The sequence below is a fragment of the Aethalodelphis obliquidens genome, unplaced genomic scaffold, assembly GCF_003676395.1.
Source record: "Aethalodelphis obliquidens isolate GAN/ISIS:26980383/991018 unplaced genomic scaffold, ASM367639v1 scaffold24, whole genome shotgun sequence".
NCBI lineage: Eukaryota > Metazoa > Chordata > Mammalia > Artiodactyla > Delphinidae > Aethalodelphis > Aethalodelphis obliquidens.
This window is the reverse complement of record NW_020837968.1, coordinates 16078282-16097883: the sequence shown is the minus strand read 5'-3', so window position 1 is coordinate 16097883 and position 19602 is coordinate 16078282. Positions and strand designations below refer to the sequence as shown.

At 45.1% G+C, this 19602-nt stretch overlaps 2 protein-coding genes across 7 annotated transcripts in view; both read left to right on the top strand.

Moving 5' to 3' along the window:
• Nucleotides 1–3768, top strand: part of TAF1A (TATA-box binding protein associated factor, RNA polymerase I subunit A) — a 37010-nt gene extending 33242 nt beyond the window's left edge. For 5 of the 6 annotated variants that reach the window (XM_027122239.1, XM_027122237.1, XM_027122238.1 and 2 more), the window contains one exon: nt 698–1094. In XM_027122239.1, coding sequence (XP_026978040.1) covers nt 698–810 — 113 coding nt within the window. In that variant the 3' untranslated portion in view covers nt 811–1094. Of the gene's footprint in view, nt 1–697; nt 1095–3660 lie in introns of those variants that run through there. The other variant, XM_027122240.1, reaches the window with a different exon arrangement.
• Nucleotides 3769–7965: 4197 nt separating this feature from the next.
• Nucleotides 7966–19393, top strand: HHIPL2 (HHIP like 2). Its single transcript, XM_027122471.1, is given in 7 exon segments — nt 7966–8009; nt 8712–9163; nt 9166–9499; nt 10573–10736; nt 14295–14376; nt 17489–17571; nt 18271–19393. Coding segments are annotated over 7 exon segments (1425 nt in total). The 3' UTR covers nt 18537–19393.
• The last annotated feature ends 209 nt before the right edge of the window (nt 19394–19602 follow it).

Sequence of the window (19602 nt, the reverse complement as noted above, 5' to 3'; positions counted from 1 at the left end):
CCTATGTTTTTTATGGTCTCATTTATTAAATAGAGAAAATCTCTTATAATATCCAGTTTACGTTTTTCTTACAGGAATTTGATTCATGTCTCTGAAATACTTAACTAGTGATCCTCTTAGCATTGTAAGACTATGAAAAGCAGGTAGAACTTCTGATGAGCACCTTTGGCATATCTGCATGATCACCATCCAGCTGCCTGCTAGATGGCGGGAATGACTAGATTAAATTTTTGATTTCTTCTAACCTATGATTTGTTTATTCTAATTCTTCACATCAGGGTTTTCTACAGAGAACTTCCTTATTGTCATAAATGCATCTTTGGCTCTTTTACCAACTTATCATTGAGAAGGAAGCTCTAGTAGTTTGCTTCTGGAGAAGGCTCATTTAATATATGAATGTATATAATATGCATATCACCTTAACTAAGGTTTAGGAGGGAAGGTAGAAAACAAGCTAAAGTATATGCTTTAATTATGATGCATCAGAAATATTTTTGTATGTAGGAAGCAGTACATTTCATTGGTGACAGCTCTGAGACTGGGCTTAGACATATCGGTGTAGATAATACAAATCCTTCTACTTTTAGAATCATCAGTATGCCAGAGTTGAAGCAAAATTTTTAAAATGTAGAAATATACTTGAAGAATTTGATGATAAGTATTAAAACTTTTTATTTTGCCTTGTTTTGTTTCTTAGGTTGTAGATATTTTCGGAATATTTCAAAACAAGATCATCAAGTCTTAAAGAAGAAAATTAAGCAGATAAAGAAATCAGTGAAAAAATACAGCATTGTAAATCCAGGACTCTGATACTGAATTTTAGTTACTTCAGATTAGTAGCTACAGAGTAGTAACTCAGTTGATAGCTTTAAATGTATTTATTTATTTGATATTTTAAGAAGGTAGCTTATTTGGCTATGAAAAAGTTATATTTTCTTTTACTATCGGTTATAGCTGAAGAGACAGTCTCATTGCCTTTGCTCTTTGTAAATATATTTTTACTTTTTTTTTGTACTGTTAAATGTAACATTTATTAAGGAATAATCTTCAAATAAAAATATATTTGTTTAATCAGAGCATATAGCTCTACAGCAGTTATTGCTGTTTGCAGATAATTTGCCTCTGATAATTGTGTAATGAAATATAACTTGTGGGACTGTTAAATGAACGTGTGTATTCTTTTAGATGCAAATGATCTATGTTAGGTTTACCACCATGAAGAACATATTGGTGATGAGTTCTGTTGAGGAAACAGAGAAGGATTTAGAAAAGAACTCCTCCTCTTTCTCTTTTGGTAGTAAGACATGGCAGTGTGGGGTTAAGTGACCTCTGGTAGAGAGCTGCCTTTGACTCTGGAGGACTCATTTGGGTCAGAGAGGGTAGGAGGGGCCCGGTTGCTTTTAGCTGGCACTGGCCTAACTTTAAAGGATTCTAGCTTTGTTGGTTTTGCTTGTTTGCCTTGCACAGCAATCTAAGACATGTTCTAGAACTACTGTGTCCCTCTCCTTTCTATTGGAAACCAGAATGCAGCAGTAGGTAGCTGGACAGTGGAGAAATAGTGTCCCAGGGTCATACAGGAAGCCCATTGGAAAGCTTTGTTCAGAAGCCAAGAACAACTCTCCTGGAATATCAGCTGAGCTTTCTAATATGTTGTGGTAACTGGTGGAGTAAGTGCTTCTTGAAAACTATCTTGGCTCATATACATTTACTGTTCAGATAACTAGTATTTGAGTTCCATGAAGGCTCCTTAACTTCAGAGCAAGTCCGATATTAAGGTGGCAAACCACACGTTTTCCCCATTGGCTTATATTCCTACCAATTTCAAACCGTCTGTCAGAAAATTAGGGGACAAATTATGCTTTGTCAATAATTGGATATTTTATACTTCGTAAATAAATGACTATCAACAAATAACTACCCAACTTTATAATATTTGTGTGAAACAAGTAGGTGCCCCACAGAACCAAAGTAAAGCTAGTGAAAACTACCAATGAATAGGGTCGGCTTCACCACTGAGAGTCCATGCTTGGGTGGTAAAGGAGTTCCATATAAGATCAACACTATAAGGGTGAAATTCCCAGAGGATGTGGACAGAATCTCAAAGCCTAAGCCAAGATCGTCAGGGCATCTACTCCCTGAAACCTATAGTCAAAAACTCTAAAATAGGATTTATGAATTCTCATGGTCCCTAGCAGGATGGAGGTGAGAATGAAGGAGAAATGAGTAGATATGGTTATCAAATGTTTGTATCTAATTGTGCAATAAGAGCAATGTGAAACTTTTTCCAACTGTGAAATTTTTTTAAGCCCACTAAAAGCTAGTTTCATGAGTCATAATGGCTAAAATTTATCAAGCACTTTGGGCTTTACATTTCATCATCTCATCGCTGCAGTCCTATGAATTATCCCTATCTTAACAAGAAAGAAAGTGGTGTCTTCAGAGATTAAGTCACTTGCCCAGGGTCACAGCTGGTAGGTGCTGGCTCCAGGACTATAACCCGATCAGTGTGGTTCCAAAGGTCACACTCTGTGCTATGTGTACTGCCTTCCAGTTTAGTCATGTTTATAACCTGTAGCGCCCTGAGCTAGGGAGCAGGAAAAAGAATAGAGGGGATCCATCATCCATCCTTTCTCCTGGGCATGGAAGGTTCCCTCTCTGTGTCCTCACTGATCCCTCCCCATACAGACTCTTGTGAAATCACCACATTGTTTAATGGTCTTTGTACATCTGTCTTTCTCAGTAGTATATTACCTACCCTTAATAATCTCCATATCACCAACACCTAACAGAATTTCTGGCTTATTAACTATTGAGTAGAACTGAATGAAAATTTATGAAAGCTATGGACTGAGTGCACCTGTCCCATAGGCAGTAATAATCTTGGTGAATTTCTGCCAAGGGTAGGGCCTCAGGAGACTGTTAGGTTTGAATCCTGGGTTTATCATATGCTTTCATTGTTTCTTTACCTACAGAATGGAGACAAGTAAAATTGATTGCTGTACTTTCTTTTTTATTTTTATTTTAATATTTATTTATTTTGGTTGTGCTGGGTCTTAGTTGCAGCATGCAGGATCTTTCGTTGCCATATGCGGGCTTCTTAGTTGTGGCATGTGGACTCTTATTTGCGGCATGCATGTGGGATCTAGTTCCCCAACCAGGGATCGAACCTGGGCTGCCTGCATTGGGAGTGCAGAGTCTTACCCACTGGACTACCAGGGAAGTTCGTGTACTTTCTTTTTAAAAAAATACTTTTATACATCATGATGGAATGAGAAAAATCTGGGATGTAATTCAGAACACCTAAACTTCCTTGCCATCTTTTGCGGTCACCTAAAGCATGACCCTAAATGTTTCATGAAACCTCTCAGACTTAAGCCACTTGTCTATACATTGGTAATGGCATATCTACCCTGCTTAGCTAATAGAATTATTGTGAAGATCACATGAGATGAAGTGAGAAAATACTTCATAAACTATAGTACATAATACAAATGAGAAGAATTGTTAATACTTTCCCTAAGCTTAAACGTGCCTGCTCATTTTCAGACTGTGAGAGAAGGCAGATAGATGCCAGAGAAATCAGTAAACTATATGCAAGAGTACTGAGCTGGAGCATTTCTTTTTATATTTTCTCAATTTTATTCCATGACCTGATTCTAGGATAAACACCAGAACTTAACCTCACAATATCGTTTTTAAAAGGCACTTGCTGGGCTTCCCTGGTGGCGCAGTGGTTAAGAATCCGCCTGCCAATGCAGGGGACACAGGTTCGAACCCTGGCCGGGGAAGATCCCGCATGCGGCAGAGCAGCTAAGCCCGTGCGCCACAACTACTAAAGTCCGTGCGCCCTAGAGCCCACGAGCCACAACTACTGAGCCTGCATGCCACCACTACTGAAGCCCGTGTGCCTAGAGCCCGTGCTCTGCAACAAGAGAAGCCACCGCAATGAGAAGCCCGCGCACCGCAATGAAGAGTAGCCCCCGCTCGCCGCAACTAGAGAAAGCCCGCGTGCAGCAACGAACACCCAACGCAGCCAAAAATAAATAAATAGATTTATTAAAAAAAAAAAAAGGCACTTGCCATAGGAAACAACGTGTGTGTGTGTGTGTGTAACTGATATGGGATGAATTGTGTGTCCCCAAAAAGACGCATTGAAATCCTAACCCCCAGTACCTCAGAATGTGACTTTATTTGGAGATTGGATCTTTATAGAGTTAATCAAGTTAAAATAAGACCATTAAAGTGAGTGCTAATCTGACTGATGTCTTTATAAAAGGGGAAATTTGGACACAGACATGCACACAGGGAGAAAGTTGTATGAACACAACGACAGATATTGGGGTGATGTTTCTACAAGCTAAGGAATGCAAAACATTGCTGGTAAACCCTGAAAAGCTAGGGGAGGGACGGGGGCCAGATTCTCCCTCCTGGCCCTCAGAAGGAACCCACCCTGCCGACACCTTGATCTCAGACTTCCAGCCTCCAGAACTGTGAGACAATAAATGTCTGTTAGTGAAGCCTCGCAGTTTGTGGTACTTTGTTACGGCAGCCCTAGCAAATTAATACAATAATTTTTAAAGTGAGAGCTAAAGTGATTTCAGATACTCGGTCTTGGCCCAGCTGGTGGTTCCAGGTTTATCTCCTAAGCTCACCTCACAGTCAAAATTTGTCCTCCGTTCTTCCCCATCTGTACCTTATCTCAATACCCTGATCAACCTTCATTAAGACTTTTTTCTTTGTCCCCTCCAGCCTGATGTCATCTCTCCCTCCTTGGAATCCACTGGCAGTTTGCTCCTTCCTTATTATCTTAATATAATCTGCCTTGTATTATTTGGAAATTTATTTTAACTTTTCTTCTCAGAGCATAAATTTCTTGAAAAAGTTTGTTTTGTGCATCAGTTTTCTGTTCAACATTCCTCTTCCAGCATAATGCTTTGCACATGCTCATACAAACCTACTGAACTGACATTGAGGCATCTATGATAAAATTAATTACTGCATAATTATTACATAACCACATGTATTATGGTATTATATCTAAAATATTATATCTAAAATATATTATGCAATATATTATATTAAATTACATATTTTAATAATGAGAAATTCATGCTGTCATTACATCTGATGGGACCTGCAAGCCAATCTCTCCCTGCTAATTTTGTAATCACTCTGCCCAAAGCAATAAGATCTGATTTACATGTCCTGGGTAGGTAGGAAGATTTGTGTTTTCATATGTCCAAGTTAATTTTTTTAATGCCGAGTTCTAATTCTGTAAACAGAATCATTTAAAATTATTTTCCAAAAAGGAGGCATTCCTTTGGACTCAATTTTTTTTTCATGGCAAAGGAAAACTGAGACAAACGTTAGTACAACCAAAAAGTACTCTCAGGTCCTACACGGAACAAGAGAATGCACTCATTCTTACACGTCACAGGGTAAACGGTCACCTCCCATTTCTGAGGCCTCAGGGCTGTAGATTCACTGGCGGAAGTTGGTCCAAGTGTAGCTCCTCCCGCCCAAGGCTTCCAGAGCAATGACATTATCTGAACTTCGAGCAAACAACCCCGTGGAATCAGCACAGCCACCAATGAATTACTGATGCTGTATTATGTTTTAAAAAGCAACATTCAACGAGGTATGATGTTGAACAGTACCCCAGGGATCATTCTAAGGACTCCCTCCCCTTGACTTTTCTCTTAGTTACAAAAACGTTTGTATTTTAAAAGCCCTTTAGAAGCTTGCTCACCTGCCAGCTGCCTCCACCTGGGGCTTTGGGCTCTGCACAGACACACTGAGGTGGAGTTTGGTTTCCACAGGTTTCCCAAAGCTCTCCCTCTGGGGTTCTGCGGGCCCTGATGCTTTCTCAGGCCCCAGAAGAATGCGATTGGTATTCTTCATGGAGCTGTCTGGGCAGCCATGGTCTGAGTCCTCCCTGCAGGGCTCTGAGAGCTGAGCACAGCACACACCTGTGGTGCTCACAGAGCGCATGGGGGAAGTGGTGGCATCCGTGGGGATGCAGCCCTCGTCCTGGTCATTTGTGCCAGGGGGTCTCTGGTGTGATGATGGGGGCTCTCCCCAGCTTTCCAGACCTGGCCTAGGAGAGCTTCAAGCTGCTGAGTGGCAATGACTCAGAGGTTCTGCTTCTCCTGGCTCTCCAGTAGCCAAAACCCACATGCTTGGCAGACATCACCTCAGTAGGTCTCAGCCTGAACCCACGCTGGATGCAGACTGCACACACTGACTTTGTGGGAAGAGGGCTTCAGGGGTACAGGGGAGAGTCTGTGTTGGAGAGCAGGTGAAAGAGGTTGCTGTGAGGAGGAGTGTTCTCATGATGTGCTGGGGGTGAGACACAGCAAATCCAGGCAGACCTTTGATCTGAGACCCGCCTGGGCATGTCAGCACAATTACTTGGCTCTCCTGCTGTGATTCCAGAGCCAACGGGCCACCCCAACTCCCAGTGAAGGGAACATAGCAGAGGCTGGCACAGAAGCCAGCCACCTGTGAGGCATCGCTCCGGGCTGTCCTCTCTTACCTCGGGTTCCACCCCTTGGCTGTTTCCTGGAGAATTAACTCTGGGAAAACCATCTGGGCAGAAGCTGGGCTCTTATGAGCAGCACCGAGACTCTTAATTTCTGAGATATTCCCCTGATAAAAATGTCTCTTCCCTCCCTCTCTTCTGCCTCCCCCTTCCCTTTTGGGTGAGGTTTCAGAAAGCCAAATTCAACAGCTCTCCAGTTTTAAGAATTTGAGGAATAAGAATAACCTACACATGTCTATAATGGGAAAGAATGCGAAAAAGAATATATATATGTATAACTGAATCACTTTGCTGTACAGCAGAAATTAACACAACATTGTAAACCAACTATACTTCAATAAAATTAAAAACAAAACCAAAAATGAAACAAAAAAGAATAAGCTACAAGTGTCTATTAAAATTCACGACTTCATTCTCCCTCTTTCTTCCCCCCCACACGTGGTGTGTTCCCAGCAATGATCCTGTAGGCAGCTACTAGGACCCCCATTTTACTGATGAGGAATCAGGAGTTTTAAAGGACTTACTGAAGGTCAAACAGTGTCGGGGCACAAATCCGGAGGCTCAGGCTCCAAGTCTCGTGCCCTTTTGATCACACCATGCCAAAGTAGAGCCACAACAGCCCTGGCCCATCCACTCAATGGTTCTCTAACCTGGGGCAAGCGTAAGGTCCATTAGAACAGAGCCTTTGTGCACCTTGCTCACTGTCACAGCCCCCGTGCAGAGGACAGTGCTTGGCACACAATAGAGACTCTTCCTGGGCCTTCATTTTCTTTTTTTTTTTTTTTTTTTTTGCGGTACGCAGGCCTCTCACTGTTGTGGCCTCTCCCGTTGTGGAGCACAGGCTCCGGCCACGCAGGCTCAGCGGCCATGGCTCATGGGCCCAGCAGCTCCGCGGCATGTGGGATCTTCCCGGACTGGGGCACGAACCCGTGTCCCCTGCATCGGCAGGCAGACTCTCAACCACTGCACCACCAGGGAAGCCCGGGCCTTCATTTTCTAAGACAGAGAAATGATAGTTACTGAGCTGATTGAGTAAAGGCAACTGTGCAGACTCTAAATTGCTGCATAAGAGTGTGCCATGGTAGTGATTATATGTCCACAGCCTCCTTTGCTCCTGGGTATTTCATCCTTATTTTTGTCTTCTATCCCTCTTCTTTCTACTCCCCAGGGGTGGACAGCTCAGCCAGGGACTCAGAGCGGTTCATATGGCTTCTTGTCAGCAGCTCTGACACGTATCCTGAATAGAAGCAGACAACAGCCCAGGGAGAGATGCTGTGAGTCTCTGGGCTCTTTCTTCTGCTCTTTCTGATAACCAAGAAGTCACTCTGCAGTCTGCCATCAGGGCTGAAATAAGAAAGAATGGGGAACTCAACATATCTGAGAAACGCTGCTGGTCCCTCTGTTAAAGTGATGAGAGAACAGACATGAATGAGACGGCCCTGGGGGAGGCATCAGTGATCAGAAGCGGGTTCTGGGCCAGAGGACCCTGCCCTACTCCACAGCCCCAAACTACCCCCTTTAAATTGGTCTTTCTTACTTTCCTCATCTCACTTGCCTCTGCCTTTCGTCACTGTTGAGAGTTGGTTGTCTGCCCACAATATTCTATTTTCCTCCTAGGAAACGCTATAGTTTAGGGAAGCCCAAGTAGCAGATATTCCTTTGGTTCACAGTCCTTGTATGTGTGTAAAGAGCAGTCATATGGCCCCATTGCCACAATTTAAATTTGTGTGGCTCCCAGCATGGTGTTTTGTATATTAAACACTTCAATATTTTTAATAAATAAGGGAAGAAATTGCTAGATGCCTAATCCCTGGGAATGATGTAGCGTGTTCATTTTGATCATTTTATTTTTAAATTATACAATATTTTGAACATACGGAAAAGCACAGAAAATTAAGTAATTAACACTACGGATTCAACCCTGAGATTCAACAAATGTGAAACCCTCACCACATTGCTTCAGATGTGCAAAAAGAAATTAAATCTTACAGACACAGCATTTAGGATAAAGGGAAAGATGGAGACATTTGGTGCTCTCTCTTTTTTAGAAAAAATGGATCGTTTAATAAAACTCTATATGTCAAGAATGAACTTAAAATGCTAGAGATGGTATAGTGAATGTGAGGATTTTTTTTTTCCTTTCTGCTTTTCAGAAGCATTAACTGGGTAGAAAATTTGGGTCCCAGAGAGGAACTTTACCAGTAGTTGGTAACAGGAGCCCCAGAATCCTGGTTCTTTCCCAGATCTTTTTTCCCACTGTTTGCTCAGAAACTGGTTCCAGCTCCACCGTGGTCCGTCTGCCCGCTGGGGCTGAGCTGCCTCTTCTTTTCCAGGAGTGCTCGCCCTGCGCAGCCCACCGCTATGATGCTGAGAACCCGCGGACGGCCCTCCGGAACCTTCCCGACCTCTGCTCTGACTACTGCTCTGCATTCCACTCTAACTGCCGCTCCGCAGTCTCCCTGCTCACCAATGACCGCCGCCTCCAGGAATCCCATGAAAAGGATGGCGCGCGCTTCTAATGGCTCCTCAACCTTCCCGACAAGGACCACTGCTTCCCTAACGTCTTGAGGAGTGACCATCTCAACCGCAACCTGGGGGTGGTGGCTGAGAACCCTCGGGGCTGCCTGTGGCCAGCGGGCTGAGGAACCCGGTCTCCATGGTCCACGCTGGGGACGGCACCCGTCGCCTCTTCGTGGCCGAGCAGGTGGGGGTCTATCTGCCTGATGGGAGTCGCCTGGAGCAACCCTTCCTGGACCTCAAGAGCATCGTGCTGATCACTCCCTGGATGGGGGATGAGAGAGGCTTCCTGGGGTTGGCTTTTCATCCCCAATTCCACCGCAACCACAAGTTCTATATTTATTATTCATGCCTGGGCAAGAAGAGGGTCGAAAAGATTCGGATTACTGAGATGAAGCTTTCTCGGGCAGATCCCAGCAAAGCTGATCCCAAATCGGAGAGGTGAGGCATACCCACGAGAATCTGCAGCTGTGTACTGTGTTTCAAAATGTTGCCCATCAGTCCTCTGAGATGATATAGGAGAGCTTTCCTGGGTTTAGACCTACTAGCTTATAATGATGATAAAGGAGTCATTGTTGATTACTGAGGTTAACCCAAGTTAGCTTCTTGAGTCCATGGCTTCTTCATGGCTACAGCCACCCACCTTACAGTTATACCTGGAACCATGCTTGCTTGAGTTTGCAGAGGGTAAGCAAAGGCCAGCAGCCGTAAGGGTTTGAGAAATGATTTTAGATAATATCAGTATATTAAATATAATAGCAGCCTCTGATTATTGCGTGACCATTAGATCCCAGGTCCTTTACCATGAACATGGGAATTCTCATCCTTGCAGGAAGCTGTGACGCAAGGCCGTTAAGTTACTGATGCCTGGTCAGATGAACGGCTCAGTTCTAACTGACCCCACACTCCTGCTCTTTCACTCTACCATGCTGCCTTTTTTCCTTCTCCTTTCTGCCTTTTCTCTCTCTTCCCATATAGACAGGTTAGGGGATTGAAAAGAGCATGAAGAAGTGATAGACTGACCCCTGTGTGTTTGCCCGAAGGAAGGGACTGAGAGTTCTTGTAGAGCGGAGAGTAAGGCTGAGCCCCAGCTACTGGGTTTTGAGCCCTCACTATATGCCAGACACTTAGTGAGATATTTATATATATTATCTTATTTAACATTCACAATGCTTGCCTATGGTAAATTCTCTTACCATCCCCCATTTTATAGATTGATAGATTTTATAGAGGCTTAGAGGTATTGAGCAACTAAGCAGTTAATAAAAATTAGATTAGTCTTTTGTAGTGGTGCAACCTTCACAGAGCACCAAGCTCCTCTTATAATAGCAAGTGAACTTCCCCATCTAGGGCAAGTGGGTGACCGAAATATCTCTGCAGCAGCTTTTCTGATTCCTGAGGGAAGCTAGTTATTGGTCTCCTATGGGAGACTCACTCCTGATAGTCAAGGATTCCTTGATTCTAGGAGGAAAAAATATCCTGCAGGGTGGAAATATGGATCCCTAAAATATAAGGTTTTGCTTTTCATCTAGTCGACTTATGGCTTTGCAGGAAGATAGAAAAACCAAGAAATGGGAGAAACAGGACGTTTGCCTGGGCAGCACTGAGTCCTGTGCCTTCCCAGGGTTGATCAGCACATATGGCAAATTTATCATCTCCTTTGCTGAAGATGAAGCAGGTAACAAACGTACACGGTTATTCTGTTTCTGCTTACTGGAACTTAGATAATCACAGGCATTGTGAACTGAACATTTATTATCGTAATAATCATTATTATTACTATTGTTATTATTACTCTTATTATTGTTATTGAAAATGCAACTACCACTTTTTCTATTTTCACTGTCATTTAGTCACCTTTTTTTTTTTCTTTTTCTGCTGTATGCGCGCCCCTCACTGTTGTGGCCTCTCCCGTTGCGCAGCACAGGCTCCGGACGCGCAGGCTCAGCGGCCATGGCTCACGGGCCCAGCTGCTCCGCGGCATGTGGGATCCTCCCGGACCGGGGCACGAACCCGTGTCCCCTGCATCGGCAGGCAGACTCTCAACCACTGCGCCACCAGGGAAGCCCTAGTCACCTTTTATAATGTACTGGATACTGTTCTAAGCAGTTTACATTTTAAAATCTTATTTAGTAATCACAACACCCTCATGATGTGATTGTTACGTTTATTTCACCAATGAGGAAACAGATTGACTATGCCGACTTACCCCTTCTTTGTTGAACTGCACAGCTCACTGTGCAGGGCAGGCCAAGGTCTACACTGTAGTCTTTTCAATTCTTTGACTGTGAAGGAGGTGCATGTACTCCTTCCTTCCTGATTTTGTTCTAATCTGCAATTATACAAATGTGGACAGGGCCAACACTGGGGCAGGCAGTGGGTGTTTATCCTGCTGGTGTTGCCTGAGAGAAGGTACCTCTGATGATCCACCAGCTGGGCTGGGCTCTTCCTGACGCTGCCAACAGTTTGTTAGGCAACTTCTGTGAATGAACAAGGGAGAATTTCTTTCCTGAGAGATCTGAGAAAAGGGTAGACAGCTAGGTAGGAGGCTACTCACTAGAGAGATTAGGCATATGTTAAGGGCATCAGCAAAGCAAGGCATGCGTGCACATAAGAGCGGGGGGGAGGGAGGGAGAGAGAGAGAGGGACTCAGCTTTAATAAATATACTCAAAGTGTGAAATAAGAAAATGAGGTTTTAATTTCAGCTTTACATAAGTTATGTGTCAATTTGAAAGTTAACATTTTATTTTGTTTATGTAAGTGGCAACAAGGCCTGTGATCCTTCCGGTATTTGGCACTGCACCTAGCCATGCTTCGAGGCAAGGAAGAGAATAAAATGATCTCTTAGGGGTCCCTTCGAGACACAGGACTCTACAAGTGTAAACCAAAGCCTTGACGGTTTCCCACTTTCCACTCTGAGCCACGGGTGGCTGTACAGGAGCGTCACTTGAGTTGGACATAAAGAAAACCAGTCAGCAGCTGCACTGCTTCCTCTCAGCTAGCTTATGAATAGATAGTTCAGGATGAATAGTTTTTTGTTTTGTTTCATTTTGTTTTTGCGGTACGCAGGCCTCTCACCGTTGTGGCCTCTTCCGTGGCGGAGCACAGGCTCCGAACGCGCAGGCCCAGCGGCCATGGCTCCCTAAAGCCAGGGAGGCTGTCCCCGAGGCAAGTTATTTTCTTCCAGAGTTGCTTGCTTTTGTGTTTTTGCAAAGAGTGATTCAGATTTTCTGCGTGTGTTATAGTCTTTCCCATTATTGACCTGTTTAGAACTCAGTTTATTTCATTATTTTACTATTAGTCACCAGCTTGAGATAAGCCACATTGTAGTTGCACCGGAGCTCTGCCTTCACTGTTGCTACAGTTTATTTCCTGAGTTCTTCTAACCAACAGCTGGCACAAATAAACGAGTGAGTAAATAAATAAGTGAGTGGCGGGTGTGGGGCTACCCATGGCTGAGTTCTGATGGGCTGGATTTCTGAATGTCAGTCACTGAAGCACATCTTCAGGAGGACTGGCTGAGGTCACAAAGCTTGCAGTAAATTCACATTGCATGCATTTTGCTTTACATGGCCTGTTATAGTTTTTTGGTGTGTTTTTTTTGCCCTAAAATACATTTTTAAAAAATGTCAGACCCTACAAATGAAATTCACTTCTAGCATTGTCTTCCCCTGAAAATACATGCATGTCCAAATCTATGGCATGTTTGGAACATATAATTTACACCAACTGTAGTCATGTGTAGGGAATATGCAGCAATGCAGGGTTTCCAATTCTCCTTTTAGACCAGAAATTGTTTGCGTGGTTTGGAGCGACCCTTGCCCGAGGGTGACCTGTGCACATGAAGACAGTTGGTAGACACCTCATTTATCTAATGTCAGCATCACCTTGGATAGTACCTGGGGTTTCTAATCAGAGGGGCAAACTGGCTCTAGGGAAGGGTTTGTCCTAAGTCCTCAGACCCCCTTACAAGGGGAAGATTATAAATACAGTTTGTCAATACACAAAACCAAAGTCTATTAGTCAGTTGTTACCTTGTGTGTGTTACCTCTGCAAAGAACATCGGTCTCACACTCGGCCTGAGACAAACATTAGTCACTGCTCTCCACGAATTCAAGGAAGAAGATTGTTTAACTAGCTCAGAGCTGTCTAAAGCTCTAGACTTTTCCAATTTGCACCTTATTAAGACATTTCCTTCCATAAGGTTGAGAGAGAGCTTGTGTAAATCACACAACAACAAGTGCATTAAACCCAGTGCGATAGCACAAAAGTTGTGTCAGGCTCACAAAACTGTCACGGTGCCAGGCTTTAGGGAACAGAGACATAAGGAAGTAAGAGGAACTGCCGATGACTGAACACTTTCTCATTTAATACCTAATAATCAGAGAGGATGTTCTTATCTCCCTTTTACAAGTGAATAAATAACACGAGCGTTACCCAGGTGGAGAGGTTGCCCAAGACAACACAGATGGTAATGGGTGTTATCAGATTTCAAACTCAGTTTTATCTACCCAAAGTTGGGCTCATAAACCCTACACTGTCCCTCACAGGGAACCGTGAAACGAGGTGGAATGAGGTACTTACCATGAGAAGGGAGCAGTGTTTTCTGGAGTTCAAACATGAGGAAAAAGGGGCCCCTGGTAAAAGAGATGAGGAAGACAGTGGGTGGAGGTGATTTCTGTGGGGTGTGGAGAAGGCCAAGGGGGTGCCGAGGAGTCGAGGGTGTCACAGGAAATAAGGAACCCAAGACTGAAGAAGGTGGAGTTGGAGGACACGGTGAGATGGGGGAAGGGGGACTAACACAGTAAGGAAGGGGTAATAGAATATAAAGTATCTAATAAGTGGGCCTCAGCCTGTGGCTTGCCTATCTCTGGGCTTTACGGAGACTCCTTATCAGTAGTGGAGAACTGGGGAGGGACATGGAGGCTCACTGAGGTGAAGTTTCTGAAAGCAAAGAGGTGATAAATGAGATGAGAAGCCCTTTGGCTCAGGGAACATGAACAGAAACGTGCCTCTGGTGGGGGACACCCCAAGCTGGTCTGGGGGGCTGAGATGGACTTTCTCCTTGGGGAGCTCACAGACCTTGAGGCCTCACTGTCAGTCAGGATTTCAGGGACCCCTTCCTGGGGCTCACGCATTTCAGGGCCACAACCCCCGGTCATGATTTTCTGTGTGTTCAGCTGTCTTGGCCCGGCCTTGTGTCCTGTCCTTGATGGCCTGTTCCTGTTTTATCAGGGGAGCTCTACTTCCTGGCCACCTCCTACCCAAGCGTCTACACACCGCATGGATCCATTTACAAATTTGTTGACCCATCGAGGTGGGACTTGGGTTACCTTTTCTTCTCAGGTGATTGGAGCTTGTCTTTATCGCCATGGCAGGTCAGAAAAACAGTCCTCACTCCCCAAGAATTACCAGATATGATCAACGGAGCGTATCTTTCTTTTAGATGCAAAGCAGACTGGTCTGGGACTTCCCTGGTGGCGCAGTGGTTAACACTCTGAGCTCCCAATGCAGGGGGGCCGACTTCGATCCCTGGTCAGGGAACTAGATGCCACATGCACGCTGCAACTAAGGAACCAGTGAGCTGCAACTAAGGAGCCCACGTGCCACAACTAAGACCCGGCGTAACCAAATAAATACATTAAAGCAAAAAAAAAGCAGATTGAGCAGACAAATGTGCAGGACAATGCATCTGTAGGAATTATGGAATATTGGGGAAATGGTCTCTTTGTGGTTGGAAATGAGGATCTTGAGCCTTTCTAGGATGACTAGTCCAGACCTGTGGCTCCTGTCTTTTTTTTTTGTTTGTTTTTTTATGCTTCTGGAGACTTCTGTCTGGGATCATCTGACAGTGGGTGTACACCTCTGCCCACCTGAGTAGATATTGCCACCCTATCCCATGGGTTGGTCTTTGGCACATACAGTTGGCCCTCCGTATCCATGGATTCCACGTCTGTGGATTCAACCAACTGTGGATCAAAAATATTTTTAAAAATTCCAGAAAATTCCAGAAAGCAAAACTTGAACTTGCCATGCCCTGGCAACTATTTATGTAATATTTACAACTAATTACATAGCAGTTATATTTATTTACAATTATTTACATAGCATTTACATTGTGTTAGGTATCATAAGTAATCTAGAGATGATTTAAAGTATATGGAGAATGCGTAGGTTATATGCTGAACACCATACCATATTACATAAGGGACTTGAGCATCAGTGGGTTTTGGTATCTGTGAGGTCCTGGGACCCATCCCTGGGAGCTGTATCTAAAACTGTCGGGTTTCTCAGTGTCTCCACCTGATCCTTCCTGGAATTCAGTGAGAGGATTTATTCACTTGGTAGACTCTACGATGTTTAACTCTGCTTCTCTGCCCACCTTTCTCAGAGACTAACCAACCTTCAACTCATCAGGCAAAAGCCATACTACAGACTCCCATTTGTGAGGTCGTTGAAGATGTGTCCGTATCTGTCCCTGGGAGAGTGATGCAGTGTATCCATCCTGAGAGCTCTGGGCAGTGTGCGGGATTTATCTCAGGATTCTTACCCAAAGCCAGAAATTCTCCCCATGAATCAGCTTGAAGGTAGACCTGCAGACGAAGACTTCCCTGTGAGGCATCTGTTACCGTATCTGGGGTGGTGTTCAGAGTACATGTGCTGCTGGTGAGGGCTCAGAAGCCCAGCCCAGCACAGCTCCCCTTGGCAACCGGGCTTGGGTTTGGTGTTCTCAGATGTTCCCAGAAGAGACTCAGTCCCTGAGGTTGTGCCCAGGGACTCTCCTGGTGGAGTGCAGGGTTGTCAGGGGTGAATTAGGGACTGGCTGTCTCCACTGCTGGGTCTACTCCATGCAGATCTCCTGTGCTTGAAGGATGAAGCAAACCCAGGGTCTTTAAAGTGCTTCCAGAGGCTGAAGGTGCCTGGGTGGGGAGTTTTCTGTTCTTTCTATCAACAGGTTTCCAATGTGAATCCCTTTTTCTTTCCTTTGACAGTTTCCTGATTTGGCTGGGGGATAATTTAGCTTACCTCTAGTGGCATGAGAGATCAATCATAAAGCTGCTCCACGCGGAAGACACCCTTTCTCATGCGCCTTTCTCTCAGTTGACATTTATGGAGTCATTTCTGTGTCCCAGGCACTGTGCTGGGTGCTGTGTGTGCAGGCTGACATTTGATGCCGACAGAATCCCAGTGAGACAGGGTAACACCCTCAATCTACAGTTAAGGTAACTGAGCCTAGCTACCTTTGATCACTTGCCCGAGGTAGAGCTAGTAAGAGGTGACAGAGGATAGGAACGCACGCCTCTTTCTGGCTCAGTCATTTCAGCACTACCTATTCACTTCAGTTATAATGACGACTTGAATTGTACAGACTTCTGTAGCAGTGGGTCCAGATTCTGCTCTGCTTACTTCTTTAGCCCGTCTTTGCACTAAATGCACCCTCCCCAGCATTCTAAGGAGCAGTTGGTTTATTTATGTATGCTTTTCCCCTTCCATCTTTTCCTTCTGCCCTTCCCTTAGAATCATAGACCCTGGATGCTGGGTTTGAATCTCAGCTTTACCACCAACTAGCCGGGAGTGTTCCTAGTCGGCAAAGTCCCTTTTGTTTCAGAAGGTGCACCCAGGGGACAGCAGTTTGAGAATCAGAATACTAGGAGGCAGAGAGGCTGCCATTACTTAAGGGACCGTGCCATGAGTATCTGAAGAGATTTTCTTTAAAGGGAATCACTTTTGTATGTGCTGAGCACTGCTCCAATCGTTTTTTAAAATCTCATTTAAAAAATAATTTAGGGCTTCCCTGGTGGCGCAGTGGTAGAGAGTCCGCCTGCCGATGCAGGGGACGCGGGTTCGTGCCCCGGTCCGGGAGGATCCCACGTGCCGCGGAGCGGCTGGGCCCGTGAGCCATGGCCGCTGAGCTTGCGCGTCCGGAGCCTGTGCTCCGCGACGGGAGAGGCCACGGTGGTGAGAGGCCCGCGTACCACAAAAAAAACAAACAAAAAAAGAATTAAAAAAATTATATATCAATCACTTATGGTGTGCCAAGCACACAGTTCTTATTTAATCCTCCTCGTCTCCCTGTGAGGATGGGTGATATTACTTTTTCTATTTTACAGAAGCGAAAATCGAAACTTAGCAAGGTTTACTTGCCCATGGTCCCCAGGATTTGTACCCTATTCTCTCTGTTGCCGAGCCCATGCTCCAACCCCCTCACTACACTGTCCCCAAAGTGCCTCACTACAGTGTCCCTGTGATGTCCATGTCCTTTCTCCTCTCTGTCTGAGCTCACCGCAGATTTCCTGTTACATCTGTCCCATCCCTATGGATAAGGGAGGGCTGAACCCAGTTCTTGCACATGTATGCCTTTTGGTGACCGGAATTTCGTGGTTCCATCTTCAGAGTCTTGTATCCTCACTTTTTCTCTCTGTTTTTAGGCGAGCACCTCCAGGCAAGCGCAAATACAAGCCAGTGCCGGTGAAAACCAAGAGTAAGCGGGTCCAGTTCAGGCCACTTGCTAGTGAGTCCCTCTCTGTCTTTAGGCTCAGGCCTTGGCATCCAGGTGCCGGCACAGTGCCCTCTGCAGACAGCGGCAATCCCGGGGTGGCAGGTCTTATTTCCTCACCTAAGGCTTATCCTCTGGCTGAGGGCTATTACCTGTGGTCTGTATGTCTCCTCTGTGTACCAGGGTGAGAGGGGGCAGCACCTGCTTCTGCTGTGACCTGCTGCCATTCATTCTTTCATTCATTTGTTCGTTCAAGTATTCATTCATTCATTTAGTACTTACTTTGTGGCAGTCCCTGTGCCAATCCCTGAGGATACAGCAGTGAACCTGACCTGTAGGAGTCTAGAATCAAAGGAGAGGAGGGCATGTAGTGCAGGCAAATGAAGAAATAAATATAGCATTGAGGTTCTGGCTAGAAGCATGCCCAGGCGACTGAGAAGGCCCTCAGAGTGAGAACTTCTTTCCCCCGGGAGGGTAGTCAGGAAAGACTTACAGGGGAGGGACAGTATCTTAAGGGAACTATTCTAGAGCCATGCATCTCTGGAGCGGTCCCATTACAAAAGTAATCTATTTAGATCAAGGCCAGGGAATTAAACATATTAACTTCAAAAGAATTTATATTCAAGAACCCTCAAGTGGGCATAGGATTCCATAGGATTCTTCGAGCTACTTTCCAGAACTAATATTTCTCCTAAATAAACGCTTGTTTCCCAGAAATGGTCGTGGACTTGCTAAAGAAGAAGTCCGAGGAAGCTGCTAGAAAACTGTCCAATGCAACTTTAGCTTCCAGTCCAGACCGGACCTCATCTCAGAAAGGCTCATCCAAGAAGCCGGCTTCTCCCACAGGCAGCAGGAAGACGTTTCCAAGGTCTGGTGCAAAGCAGAGAGCCAGAGCGTGGTCTCCAGGCCCCCAGGGGAAGAGGAGGAAGAGCCCGAGACGCCCCCGAGGCAGAGGCAGCCAGTCGGCACAGTGGAGGTGAGCTGGCAGAGGTGTCCCTCTGCCTCTTCAGTCACGGTGACAGGTCAGGGGACGAGTGCCCAGAGAACCACCTTGCCACGCGGAAGCTGCTACTGCTGAAGGTGACCTTAGATGCATGGGAAGCCGGGGGTGGAGGTGGGAACCGGCGGAGAGAGCTTGATTTAGGCGGTACGGTTGTCCTGTCCACGGGAATTTTTCCATCTAAACGGATGCTCCTTGTCTGCTTCTGCGGGGAGACCAAACCCCATGTTGCCAGGGCACCTGGCTACTCATGTGCACTAGTCTGTAAACCTGCTTGGAATTCCACTATGTGTTTATGTTTTGCTTTGTAAATGCCTGTGACCTAAGGTAGTAGATCAACACTTGCTCCAATAGACAAGCTTCTTTGAGCTCGGAGAGCCCCTCTAAAATGGTCATCTCCTTTGCCCCCTTTAAATATCAGGGTCTGAATAAGGTTAGGTCCTGTTCTGTACCTCCAGTGCCTACTATTTTGCCCTGGCAAATAGCATAATAAACGTGACTACTTTTTGCATACCTATTCTGTGCTAAGTTTATATATTATATTATCTGAAACCTCAAAACCTTGCTTCTTATGTGTTGCTACATAACTTATGTTGAAGGTGAGGGAAGTGAGGCTTGGTGAGGTTAAGCCATGTGCCCTAGACCACAGCAGCCAGGGAGCAGGGAATTGTTCAGCTGGACGTGAGCCAATGCTCCTGTCAACCTCCGGTGAACTTGCCTCCCTGGAGGGGCCTCAATGAGGGTTGGTAGCTTTTAACCAGGTATTTGAAGAATGAAAGGGCTAAGAGAGGAGATGACCCCTGTCTTCAAGAAGTTCTCCAAATTGTGCAAAGCGTCCAGAACGGTATAGGCAATTTGACTTAAGCAGAACAAAAACAAAAATGCCTGGGTTGTTAAGGACTTTTAGAGATCACGTGATCCTTGCTTTACATGAGGTTGGACATATCCTGGACAGGTTATTTTAGACTTCCAAAGAAGTAGATTCCATTTTGTTTCTTTAGCAAACTCCATTTGTTGGGTAACCTAACCTAATCTAAATACACCAA